Source organism: Solanum stenotomum, chromosome 4 (genome assembly GCF_019186545.1).
Source record: "Solanum stenotomum isolate F172 chromosome 4, ASM1918654v1, whole genome shotgun sequence".
Lineage (NCBI taxonomy): Eukaryota > Viridiplantae > Streptophyta > Magnoliopsida > Solanales > Solanaceae > Solanum > Solanum stenotomum.
The window spans coordinates 21,055,909-21,069,695 of NC_064285.1; the positions used below are offsets into that span (position 1 = coordinate 21,055,909).

A 13,787-nucleotide genomic window follows, 5' to 3' on the forward strand; every position below is an offset into this window, starting at 1 on the left:
CTTTGAGTCTATCTTGTGTGTGTACAATCTTATGATGGAGCAACTAATATGCAAGGTGATATTAATGATCTTAAGATGTTGATTAAGAAAGAAAGTAGATCGACTTATTATATTCATTATTTTGCTCGTTAACTTCAACTAACTCTTGTCGGTATTTTTAAAAAATGTCTTCAAGTAGAAGAACTTATACAGTTGATATAAAATATTTTTAATGTGTTGATGATTCCTTTGTATGGATGAATATTTAGAATCTCAAAAAAGAAAATTCAAGAGACTATTGATATGGATGACCTCAAAATTAGTAGAAGCTTGCATCAAGAATTTGATATTTCTAGAGCTTGATAATCGTTGAGAATCTACTTGAGTTAATTGTTTTATTCACAAGTTAGGTACAATTATGGTCATATTTGATAACAATGTTGAAACTGTATATTCTTGGATGAAAGATCTAGGGCAATCTAATATATCTGAGTTGTTCAAACATAGGAGATTGTATTCATATTGCATTTGATGAAATAAATTTTAGAAATTACAAATGATCTTAGTAAAATAAAAACAAATAGCAAGACATTACAAATGCAATGCTACTTATTAAAGAGGTCAAGAGAAGGCAGCAAGACTTGAGAAAAAAAATAAAAGATGAAATTTATTTGTCACTGAGGTGTCTACATTTTGTATTAAGTATAACATTATGATATCTAATTTTGATGAGTTGTATGTTAATTCTTAAAGATCACAGTGTGAACCTGCTAATTATACTGTTTTTCATCATTATCATGTTGAAGTATTTTGTAAAATAATTGATTGGTAAGTGTAACAACTAAATGATCGTTTTGATGAGGTGACAATTGAGTTACTTTATGGAGTTGCTCGTTTGAATTTGATAGAATCATTTTCAAGTTTTGATATCCAGAAAAGAATGAGAATGATTGCATTATATTCTAATGATTTTGATGAACTTAGTATGTGTGCACTTGAGAATAAACTTGCAAATAACCAAGCTATCAAGTTAAGAGTGGGTGGGGTAAATCAACCTGTCAGACATATAGTGGATGAATATGTTAGAGTAAAGGCTGAGGCTTACGGCGATGCAGTTCTGATGAATAAAAATCGCAAAAATAACTGATGTAGTCTTTCTTCGATCACGTTCAGGTGTAGGAACACAGTAGGAGAGTTCGAGTGCGAAAGCAGTGTACTCATGCCCCTGGGATAAGGTATGCTTTTAGTGCGTTATCTAACTATAAGAGCAGGAGCAGCAAGCACTTACTTTCTTTAAGACGCTAACTTCCACAGATGTTCATGATATCGATAAAAGGTTCTATGATTTACCTTAACTTTGTGATATGGTGAAATTTGTTGTACTTCTACCAGTTGCCACTACATCCATTGAAAGAGCTTTTTCAGCAATAAAATTTATCAAGAATGAATTACGAAGTCGAATGAATAATGAATTCTTGAGCGGTTGCATGGTTCCTTTTATAAAAAAATGATGTATGTAATGATGTTTTAACTGATGATATTATTTTGTCTTTTCAAGCAATGAAACATCGTTGAATAGTATTGTAAACGTGCTTGAGAAGTATTAGAAGTGATCTCTTTTTGGAGTTTGTAATTAGCACTCTTGTTTTGGAGTGAGACATTGTGAACGGATAATTTTTTTTTTCTACTTGACATCAGTTTTCGCTCTAGTTAAACATTCTAGTTCTAGATTGACACATTGCAAAGGGGTAACATTTTCTTTTTAATGTAATCACTCATGTTAGTTTTAGGTCTCGTGTAACGAAATAAACTTTTTGTACCGATAATCTATATACTACTACTTTCTTGAAATTATGTTTTGTTGATTTATTCACACTTTTATGCTTTAATTTTTTGAACAAAAATCTGAATTTGCCACCGACTACACAAGACAGTCAAACACATTGAAATGAAACATTAATAGTGAATTATAATTAGTTGCAACTAAAACTATGTTAAGTAATTTACTAATACATGTTTGTAATTTTTTTTCTAAATTAAATTAACTAAAACATATATTGAGTCCAAACCATAGGCTATATTTGCGTATCTCAAACGAATAATAAAGACACACGTGGAGCAGCACCTGGAAAGTGATAGTAGTGTAAACAGACAAGGAATTGGCACGTTGCAGTTGCACTGTGTGTGTTTGCATAAAAGAAACCGACTTTCTCCATTCTCTTTCTCTCTCTTGCATTTGAGAAGGTTTTGATTCGAAACCTAAATCGTCGCAACCAATGCAACGGCTCGTTGACCATGTCCTTGCTGTAACCAAAGAGTATGTTTATTCATCTCTTCTTCTTGTAAATTTAGCTCCTATATTGATTGCCCATTCAAGCTGCAAGTTCATGTCTCAAAAGTATATTCATCATCTTTTTACTTTACTTTTTTTGGTTGTTTGGGCAGTTAATTTGTGATTTTTTGCAATATTAGGTCAACTGCTGAATTGATTGTGTGTATGAATAGAACTTAGTGGAGAATTCCTCTTAAGTTTTGATGTCTTGTAACATAATGTGAAAGAAATTGAGATTTAGGATGCTAAGCTTAGGAACAACAGCTTAGTAGAAGAATTATGATCAAGTGATGGGCTTCTAGAGAGTTTATGCACCAAAAATAAAAGGGGGTGGGGGTGGACTAGTTTTAGTAGTAGAGTTTTGAGCTAAAATATCCCTGAAGTATAACCCAAACTTACGGTATAGCCTTATGCTACAATTGTGAACAAAAAAATCCTTTAACTATTCCAAGATTTTTTGTAATAAAAGTTAAGAGAAGAATGTTTATTGCAAATTTTGGGATTGTTAAAGGATGTTTTTTTTTGTTCATAATTATAGTATAAGGATGTACCTAAGTTTGGGTTAACTTCAGGGATGATTTTAGCCCAGAACACTTTACTAGTATATAAGAAGTAGAATTGTAATTAACTCAATTCACCATGAAGTGCTCTGAGAATAATTTAAGAATAAATAAGAGTGAAGTCTCTGATGTCTAACCAATGAGAGAGGAGTTTAAGTGTATATGCATACAGAGAGACATGTTGAAGATGATGCATTTATAGAGAGTGCCAGACTGTTATAATAAGGGAGATAATTAGCATTGGATCCTTTATATGGTGAAAGAAGAGCCCTTTATATCAGTTGACAATGATGGTCTTCTATGTGAACTCGGAGGACGTGTATTTGTCTTTAATACGTTACCCGGTAGCATAATTGAGAAAACTAGGTTAATCACGGACGCTGCAATTACCATTACTATATATTTAGAGAAAAATTGGAACTATGGGCTACATTGTTCGGACTCTTCAAAAATGTCTATGGGTGCATATTGGATCCTTCAAAAGTAGTGCATTCTTGGAGGATCCGACATGGATGCGGCAACAATATTGGAGAGTCCGAGCAACATAGACTATGGGAGACACTGTTATTCGCTATATCAAAAGAGAAGACATTTTCTGTGTACTCAAGGCTGACACAGCTGAAGTTTTGCTGTCAACATTTTAGGTCACATATTTAAGATATGAAACCATGAGTTTGGATATAGTCTTACTTCCTCACCTGTTAGGAAAAAAGTTGTATATGAGTAGTGTATTTGTAAGTTGATCTGAGTAATCTATTTGTTCGTGCTGATTAGGAAATAACTGGCTCCATCTAGAAGTGACCAGGGATCAATGTTACAGTATGGGAAACAAGCCTTTGAGCTGGTTATATTTAGTTCTTGATGCAATTTAAGTGATAAAACTAATGGTGAAAGTACAGTAAGAGGCAAGATCATGAAAACTCCACCAATGCAGATATACTTTCGAAGTGGATACCTCGGCTATCATCATCAATTTTATATTTTCCTTTCAGGGGATAAATGAGAAATTGCGCAAAGAAGTTGTTTGTAAATGAAATTATTTCTCTTGAGGGTGTCAGAGTAGTTGTTTACTTTCTGAAAGAGGGATAGTAACTTTTTCAGAATGCTTACAAGAAATCCTTGCAGTTAACACATGTTGTTTTGTGTGTGTATTTTTGTCTGCTAACTTTCCTTAAGCAACTGTTGGGATGGATCCATTATTTGATGTTAATATCTCTTTGTTCATTCTCTCAGGTCAGTTAAAACATTCACTTATGAGTCATTGAACAATGTTGTGAGGTTGATAAATGGGATGTCCGCACTATTATTGACAATATTACCAGGGAACTCTTCTATTCTTGAAGGTATCCATGGTTGGGAGCTTCGGCCAGCATTTCGTGGGCCTAGGCTTCCACGCTGGATGGAAGAGTGAGTTTCAATCTTCATTTCCTCTTAACCCATGCTCTAAAATTCAGATAATTTCCTACTTCTCTGGTTATGCATTGACAACTGTGTTTCTTCTGTCACCTCTTTTTTCAATTATGTCAAAAATGTCAAAACATCTCACGTATCTTTTCTTGTTTTTTCAATACCGGCACATTTTGTTAACATGCTTCTTCCTGGTGATCACAGTGGTGTCTCATCCTTTAACCAATTCATTCATGAGCTTTCTGTTGAACCCAATGCCTCATCAAGTGTAGAATACTCATCACAGGAAGATGTTGATGAAAACATCGGTCCAATGTCTCCTCTGTTACAAAGTTCTCGTGTATCCAGAGTGAGCAGTTTTACAAGGCAGAGCGGTAATTGGGTACATTTGCTCAGATACATCTTCTCATGGTTCATTTTCCCCATTAAATTTATGTTGGGAATACCGTTGTATCTCTATGGTTCACGTACTACGTCTGGGAGTCTCCAGTCTTCCCCTCTACGAGCTACCAAGAGATTACAGTCACTCAAGGACCACTTTGTCCAACGTGCCACTGACAGAAGGCGAGGCGTAGTTGAGGTGTGACATTCAGTTTTCTCCTTCTATAGTGTCCTCAATTCCAAACTAGTGGCAGTGGGCTTAACTTTCATGAATCATACATATAATTTATGCCTTTCCAGATCCATTTCTCTTTTTTTGATGAATGTGTTTGGGTGTTCCGTTTACATATTACATTTATTCTACTCATCTTTTTGGTTTGGGGCAAGAGGACGATTCATTGTGAGGTTTTTTCTTTTTTGGTTTTACAGTTGGTCATTTAAGTAATTGTTTTACTGTTATTTCGCACTCCCATTCGGCCATTACTGGTTTTATTAAAATGACTTCGTCTGATTTATCTTGTGTAGGATCTCCATCTAGCAATTGAGATTATTATTGAGACTGTCTTTGGATTCGTCCACAAGGCAGCACATTGTCTTCTTTCACCGATAGTCACTTTTACGGAAGTGGTGAAATGGTTCTTTTCTTGTATGAGTGGTCCTGAGGATGTTCCTGCTGATGGTTCAGGTGTATCTGTACCTACAGATACTCTTTCAGAGAATGACCCTACGCCTAGGGAACGACAAACAAGCTTTTATCATTCCCTAAATACAGATGCTAGGACGTGTCAAGATGTCATAACAGAGCTTGGGTAAGGCACTTTGATTTGATTCCGCTCCTTTGCCAAAACTGACATGCATGTTCCCTTGGATTGAGATGTTTCTGAACAGATAACATGTTCAAATAAATATTACTTTTTTCCTTAGAAGACTCGAATTTGTCAAATGAACTGTGATGATAATTTCATGAAGTTATTTGGAGTTTATATGGTGTTGAAAAGGACTAGCATGTCATTTGTATTCCAATTGCATTTGTGCTTTTCTACTCACTGCATTGAGCCTAGAGTACACTATAATTTCTACTGGTTAAGCTTTTGGTAGACTGTCAAAATTGATCAACTGTGGAAAAAGGAAGAATTTCTGTCAACTGTTCATTGGTAGATACTCATGTCTTACAAAATTTTCAGATCTCTGTGATGATCAACCGTCCTCTTGTAATCTCTTTCTGCCTTAGGAGTCATTGTTCAGTTGTAAATAGGAGCTTTTTATTGCAACCTTTTGATTTTTCTTCTCCTTAGTGAAGTGGCCGTTGTTTACTGGTAGACCAGGTATTTTTTTCGTACTGTCCTCTTTCAATTCTTCTTTGCTTTAGCAGATAGGGAAGTCTTTGTGGTTTAGGGGTATTATATTATTCTCTCCAGACTTGAAACATGGACTTTCCGCAGGAACTCTTGTATTCATAACTATATTGATATTTTTATACAGAGTTTGGCATTCCTATTGTTCTCAGCATATAAGTGCTTTCTGTTGTAGGTACCCATATGAAGCTCTTCGTGTGGTAACTAACGATGGATATATTCTCCTTTTGGAGAGAATTCCAAGGTTTGGATTCCTGTTTTGACATCGCTGTCTCTTTATATACAGAGCTTTTTGGTGGATGCCCGTTTATGAATGTGATTTGATGATCCAAATTTGATATTGCAGACGTGATGCTCGGAAAGTTGTTTATCTGCAACATGGGGTTTTTGATTCATCCATGGGGTGAGCCACACATCTTTACACATCTTTGTTCATTCTTCATGTCACATTTTCCTCTGTGTGTATATGATTTACTCATCGTTTAAGTTGGGGTTAAAATGACCAGTGATATTTATCTTGTCGACAGATTGTTAAGTTGTCCTCTCTGGTTCTTCAGGTTTATAACTAGTATTAGTATAACTAAATGATGTTTGGAAGGCATACTAATCAATTGGCATTTAAAAATTTATGAAGTGATATATTATTGGATCTGGGTTGTGTATATTATAAGCAACAATTAGAAGAGACATGGCTTCTCATTTTCTTTTTCATTTCTTTTAATATTTTATTTAAAAATTTGGCTGGCATGGGCATCTGTGAGGGATTAAACCTTGCTATGCTTTATGTGCCTATTAATTCAGCTGGGATAGTGGACTGAGATTATGAATGAATGTCCACCTGGATTCAGTACTCCACTTCAATTTAACTTTGTTCTGTCAAAAGTTGAACAGTCTCGACAGCGAGATACTTTTTCTGTTGTGACTGACCTGGCTTCTGCTTAATCAAAGTGACCCAATTTATACTTTTTAAGATGATGTATATTCTACATCAGCCCTTGGAAGGTGAGTTGTTTATCTGTAGCCAAAGAAGATCATTTGTCTGAGCATGAGATCAAGAATTATTATCCCTTTGATTTTGTGGATCATGAACCATGTATCTTACTGAAAGTATACCATCGAAATCACTAGAGAACTGACCAGTGGATCTCTTTGTCAATGCATGTATTTGATTGCTTTAAGACATGCTAATCTTTCAGTTCTTAGATATCTCTTTCTCCTTTGTTTCTAAGATTGTAGTTTGATCAGTTACAATTGTCAACTACATAGACATTTAGTTCATCTTACATCTTACACAGTGACCTGACTTTACAGTTGGATATCGAATGGAGTTGTTGGTTCTCCTGCATTTGCAGCCTATGATCAAGGTTTGTCGTTTGGATTTCTTAGCCAATGTCTCTAGGTGCAATATACTATGATTGTTTTCCTTACCGGGATAATTAAGTGACTTATTTCTCTTTATTGTCCAGGGTATGATGTTTTCCTTGGAAATTTTCGCGGACTGGTTTCGAGAGAACATGTTGACAGCAATATATCCCCACGACAGTAAGTGCATGACTTCATGCAGCTCTCATTCATGTCAGAAGTACCTTTATCCATATTCTCTTTCTTGGAATGGTATTGGTTTTCTATATATCTACCATTGCTAGATTTCTCTCAACTTACTTGTACTTTCTGTATGTGGCATGTGCATGTAGATACTGGAGGTACTCCATAAATGAGCACGGGACACAAGATATACCTGCGATCATACAGAAGATCCATGAAATAAAAGTTTCTGAATTGAAAAATAGCCAAGCGGGTTTTGAGGAAGAGTGTGAGAGTGATCAACCATACAAGCTCTGTGCTATTTCCCATAGTTTGGGTGGAGCTGCTATTCTGATGTATGTCATAACCCAGCGAATTGAGGAAAAACCCCATAGGCTTTCAAGATTAATCTTGTTATCACCTGCTGGCTTCCATCATGATTCAAATATTGTATTCACGGTGATGGAGTACGTATTCCTAGTGTTATCTCCTTTACTGATGCCCTTTGTGCCAGCTTTCTATATACCCACTCGTTTTTTCCGCATGCTGGTCAATAAGTTGGCACGGGACTTCCATAACTTACCTGGAGTTGGAGGCCTTGTGCAAACCCTGATAAGTTATGTGGTTGGTGGAGACAGTTCAAATTGGGTCGGAGCTTTGGGGTTATCACATTACAATATGAATGATATGCCAGCTGTTTCATTTTGCGTGGCACTTCACATGGCACAGATCAAACGCAGCCGTAAATTTATCATGTTTGACTACGGGAGTGCTGCTTCAAACATGGAAGTCTATGGATCTCCACAGCCCTTGGATTTGGGGGAGTACTATCTCTTAATTGATATTCCTGTTGACCTTGTTGCTGGGCAGAAGGACAACGTAATCAGGCCGTCCATGGTTAGGAAGCATTATGACCTGATGACTGATGCAGGTGTAGATGTATCATATAATGAGTTTGAGTACGCACATTTGGATTTTACATTTTCTCATCGTGAAGAACTACTCACATATGTAATGTCCCGGTTAATGTTAGTAGGGTATTCGACAAAGCAACCAGCTGGGCAGAAATCATTTAAGGAATCGGAGAAATGAGGTACAATCGAGCAGCCATTGAAGTGTAATGCTCCAGAAGCCGAGGGAATACATTTTATTTTTGTAGGTGCTTTCAAGTTGTTTTTTAAGCTCTGCAAACATTTTAGGGTAGATATACGAAAATCTAGGAAACACAGTATCACCGTGTGTGAGGCGGAAGCCCCGAGAAACGATTTTCAAAAAATGGGTGATCAAAAGATGAAATTTCCTCACGGTTTTTCTATGTGGAGGGGATCTACCTATGTATAGTCTCTTTTATGTTGTAAAATAAGTCATTGCTATGCATATTGTTTCTTTATGTTGTAAGAATCAGAGTTTTGTAATTATTGTAATTTTGTTCTGATTTCCAAGATGACCTTTCCCAATATTATTTTAAGTTAAAACCAATCAGTTGAGTTTTGGGAAAATATAAGAAAAAAAAAATGATCGAGCTCAATTGGTTTCTGGAAATATTTTCTTATATTTAAATAAATTGATCGAGCTTGATTAGTAAAATTAAAAATATTTTTGTAGAAATGTAAGATACAAGATAATTTTGACTAAAAACTCTAAAAGTAGTAGAAGAGAAAACAAGAATAGTGTGAGACTCTCTGCGGGTATGTATGTGTCACTTCCAAATTTCTGAATATATATATGTTATTGCGGATCTTTACGTTGTAGACATGTGAACTTTTCGTTTGTGTGTAGTTGTTGCACCATATTTTGTAATTCAAGCTCAAATCTACCTCATGCATTTGGTCTACATATGCTACAAGTGATATTACCTGCATGTGGAAGGCCACGTCGCATACTGCCATTGAAGGTATTAACATCTCGGCAGGATAGCTCCCTATTGAAATGAAAAGGTTAAGTGATGAACATGATGATGTGAACTGCCTTGTTGTAATTCTTATTGATTGCATGAATGTAGACTTGAATTGCATGAATTGTTGTCTCTTTCATGTGGTGTGAGATATTGGTTGTGTGTATTAATTGTTGAACACCGTGACCAAACATGTGATGGTTTGATGTCGAGGTCATTTTCGGCAAGTGTTTATGATGCTGAGGTCATTGTTGGTGAGTGATATAAAATCGATGGAAAATGATTACGGCTAGTGATTTTTTTACAAAGCCGATGGGAAAGGATTTCGGCTAGTGATACTGTGTCGATGGGAAATGGTTTTGACGAGAGATTGTTTATTATGATTGGTGCATTTTGATGTTTATGTGTGACGTACTTGTTAATTGTGATTGATGTACTTATTACGTGTGATTGATGTACTTGTTATGTGTGATTGTTGTACTTGTTACGTGTGATTGATCTACTTGACATTGAGATTGACTTACTTGATTTGTTTGGTTGTTGAGTGGTGAATATTGAGCCTTGTGAACTGTGCATTGTAGAACTATTAGGTTGGACTAATTTCTATGCAGGTTGTAGTATGAGGAGGTTCGGTTGGAGTGTAAGGGGTATTCGATTTCTAGCTAGATGTCTTGTTTATTAGGTTTCTTGCTGGGTACCGTGTTGTTGGTACTCACCCCTTGCTTCTACACTTGTGTAGATTTCTAGCCTGGACCCTCGTGATCTTCTTCTTGTTATTCGTATTTCGAGGCTTGTCAAGTATTTTGAGAGGTAGCTGTTTGTCAATCCGGCGGTTCCTCTTACTCCTTTACTTCATGTTTTGTTCTATTTGAGAAACATAGACTTTGAGACTATGGGTGTGTTTGGTAGGAAGAAACACATTTTCCGGAAAATATTTTTCAATTTTTCTCATGTTTGGTTGGGTTAAATGTTTTAGAAAATATTTTCCAAATCAACTCATTTTCCTCAAATTTAAGGAAAATGACTTCCCTTCAAAAATTAAAGAAAACATTTTCTAAAACTCTCTTCCAACTTCAAATTACAATTTTTCTTTGTTGAAAAAATCAATTTATTTTGTCTCTACCCTCAAACCAGCCCCCCCCCCAAAACCACCCAAAAATAAAATAAAATTAAAGCTTCTACCCCCAACCCCCTACCCCCCCCCCCCCCCCAAAAAAAAATAAATTAAAAATTGTTTTTGAAAAATATTTCCAATTTCAATTTTTTATTTTTGTACTCCCACCCCACCCCCTACCGTCGGCCCCCTATCAGCCCCCCACCCTCCAAAAAATATTTAAGTTTGTTTTTAATTCAAAAAAAAAAAATTTCACCTCTACCCTTGATCCCCCCTCCCCCGGCAGCCCCCTACCAGCCCCTCACCCCCACTCGCAAAAAAAAATTAAGTTTGTTTTTGAAAAATATTTTCAAATTCAATTTTTTTATTTTTTCACCCCTACAGTGCTGCGATACAAGGTTTCGTCATGAAAAAGAGATCCTTCAAAACTTGGGAGTTTAAAGGAAGATGCAGCAGGTGTTGAAATATTATTGCAACCATCCATTTGTGGTTTTCGCAACAAATCAGTAGCATAACGATGTTGAGAAAGATGCAAACCAGTAGGTGTCCATGATGCTTCAATCCCCAAAAAATAAGAGAGGCGACCAAGGTCTCGCACAACAAACTGTGACTTTAGGCGAGTAATAGCAGAGCCAACAAGAGACGAACTAGAGCCCAAAACAAGAAGGTCATCAACATATGCCAAACAAAATATTTTATCACCATTGGAGGAGAAATGAAATAATGAACAATCTGTTTTTGATCCCGTAAAGCCATAAGAGATCAAGGCGTTTGTTAAACATTTATTCCATATTCGCGGAGCTTGTTTGAGTCCATAAAGAGAACGCTTGAGCAAGCAAACATGCTTAGGACGATCTGTATCAACAAATCTAGGAGGTTGAGACATGTAGACCACTTCATCGAGGGTAGCGTGAAGAAAAGCATTAGAGATATCCAATTGAGTAATATGCCAGTTATTCAAGGCTGCCAAGGAAAGAAGAAGGTGAATGGTCACAGGTTTCACGACTGGACTAAAGGTATCAACATAGTCCACACCCGGTCTTTGATGATACCTTTTAGCAATGAGTCGAGCCTTGTAACGATCAATGGACCCATCAGGATTAACCTTTGTTTTAAAAATCCATTTACTCCCAATAATATTTTGAGACGGAAAAGATGGTACTAACTGCCAAGTCCTATTTTGTAAGAAAGCATTGTGTTCCTCTTGCATCGGCCTACGCCAATGTGCGTACTTCGTAGCTTGAGAGTAACAAGAAGGCTCAACAACATTAGTTGACATAGCTAAGTAAGAGGTGGGACGCTTTGGTTTTAGTGAACCTGTTTATGATCGAGTAGTCATCGGATGAGACTTAGATGAAGAGCATGACAATTTGTTTGGATGATTCACGTCGCTTAAAGGACCAGATTGTTCAAAATCAACCACTTGATTTCCACCTTCATTAGGCAATGTATTTGACGGAATATCCAAAGATAGAGAAGGAGTAGGTGCAGGCATAACATGTGATTGTAGTGGGTACTGAGGTTGCATAGATCATTGCGATGTAAAAGTGGAGAATGAATTATCCAATAAGGTTGGACTGACTGTAGCAGAAGAGAACCAGACGAGTGCAATAAGGAATAAATAGGCACAATTATGGTTGTGGAAGTGGAGAAGGTATCTGGACAGTAAGCGGGGCATCATTGGTTAATATAGTAGGCACCATAGCGTCATCCTGAGTAGCAAAGGGAAAAATTGTTTCGTCAAAAACAACATGACGTGAGACAAAAAAGTTAGAAGAAGTAGGATCAAAACACTTATAACCTTTATGAATTTTGCTATATCCCAAAAAACACACACCTCTTAGAACGAGGAGATAATTTATCTTCCGTATAAGGGCGAAGCCATGGAAAGCAAAGACAACCAAACACGCGCAACAAAGAGTAATCAGGGTCATAATTAAAAAAGATGTGAAAGGGAGGCTGATTATTTAGACGGGGAGTCAGTAATCTATTTATGATATAAACAGCAGTATCAAAAGCATTTGCCCAAGAACACTTGCATGCATTAATAAGGCACGACCCGTCTCAACAATATTTCGATGTTTACGTTCAACACAACCATTTTGTTCTGGGGTATAAGGACAAGAAGAACATTGTGTAATACCATTGTCTCTTAAATACGATGTTAATGCCTGATACTCTCCTCCCCAATCTACTTGAAAGCTCTTAATTGGACGACTAAAGTATATTTTCCACAATTTTTCGAAATTGAATAAAAACAGAAAGAACCTCAGACTTGAATTTAAGAAATAACTAAATCTAAAGGGCCTGTCGCTTGAAAACTAGACTCAACAAATGGAATTTTGTGACTCTTGCTAATAGCACAAGTTGGACACAAACTAGAAGGCCCACAACTAGATGAAATAAAAGTATTAGATGGCAAGTCCCGACGAACGGTAGGATAAGATGTGTGAGCCAAATGTGCATGCCAAACACCAAGTGAAGCTGCATATGAAGCTGGTGAAGAAATTGACTTCAATATCGGAAGGGAATATAAACCTCCATCATTCGGTCCTTTGTGAAGAGCTGCCCTCGTTTCCAAGTCCTTAATAAAAAAATAGTTAGGAAAAAATTCAATGGACGCCTTGGCTAGAATTAGTAAAAGAACTGATAGATAGTAAATTTTGGGTAGTAATGGGAACATGAAGAAGACTATCAAGAACATACGACTTATCGGAAATAAATAGAGATTCTTTACCAATATGCGAGATGGGAAATTTGGAACCATTACCTAGGGTAACTTCTTCGGGACCATGATATGCTGAGTGAATTGTAAGGTTGTCGAGATCAGATGTCAGATGATGCGTGGTGCCACTATCCATCAACCAATTTTGTGCTGCTTGGGAAGAAGCACTTGCTAGATTTGAAAAGGGACGTCCAGATACCTGATTTCCATTGGTAGTCCTAGGTGACGGAAAAACACGTTCATTGTGACCCTTTCCTTCACAATTATGGCAAACAATTCCAGAAAAATCCGAGGAAGGTTGTGGATTTCCAGAGTAAGTTCCTGAATGAGTTGTGGGGGCATAATGCCGACTTTGAGATTGTGGTGAACTTCCATGGCTAGAAAAGCGTCCACGACCTCGACTAGTACTCCCCCTACCGCGTCCACACTGTGTAGAGATTGAACTTTGTGTGTATTGTGCTATTGGGGAAATAACATTACTAGCATCTTCACGTTTTAATTGTCTTACTTCATTCA

General features: G+C 36.7%; 1 protein-coding gene across 1 annotated transcript; it reads left to right on the plus strand.

Moving 5' to 3' along the window:
* Positions 1-2,146: 2,146 nt before the first annotated feature.
* Positions 2,147-8,982, plus strand: LOC125861206 (uncharacterized). The gene is made up of 9 exons (XM_049541151.1): positions 2,147-2,296; positions 4,105-4,278; positions 4,483-4,858; positions 5,185-5,468; positions 6,190-6,258; positions 6,361-6,417; positions 7,326-7,378; positions 7,481-7,556; positions 7,709-8,982. The coding sequence occupies exons 1-9, from the start codon at positions 2,256-2,258 to the stop codon at positions 8,628-8,630; spliced, it is 2,052 nt and encodes a 683-aa protein (XP_049397108.1). The 5' UTR covers positions 2,147-2,255; the 3' UTR covers positions 8,631-8,982.
* The last annotated feature ends 4,805 nt before the right edge of the window (positions 8,983-13,787 follow it).

Excerpts from the sequence above, each read along its gene's own strand:
- LOC125861206 (XM_049541151.1), top strand. The coding sequence starts at position 2,256 with ATGCAACGGCTCGTTGACCATGTCCTTGCTGTAACCAAAGA. Across the intron at positions 4,279-4,482 it reads CTTCCACGCTGGATGGAAGA|TGGTGTCTCATCCTTTAACC; the intron begins GTGAGTTTCAAT and ends TGGTGATCACAG. Across the intron at positions 7,379-7,480 it reads ATTTGCAGCCTATGATCAAG|GGTATGATGTTTTCCTTGGA; the intron begins GTTTGTCGTTTG and ends TTTATTGTCCAG.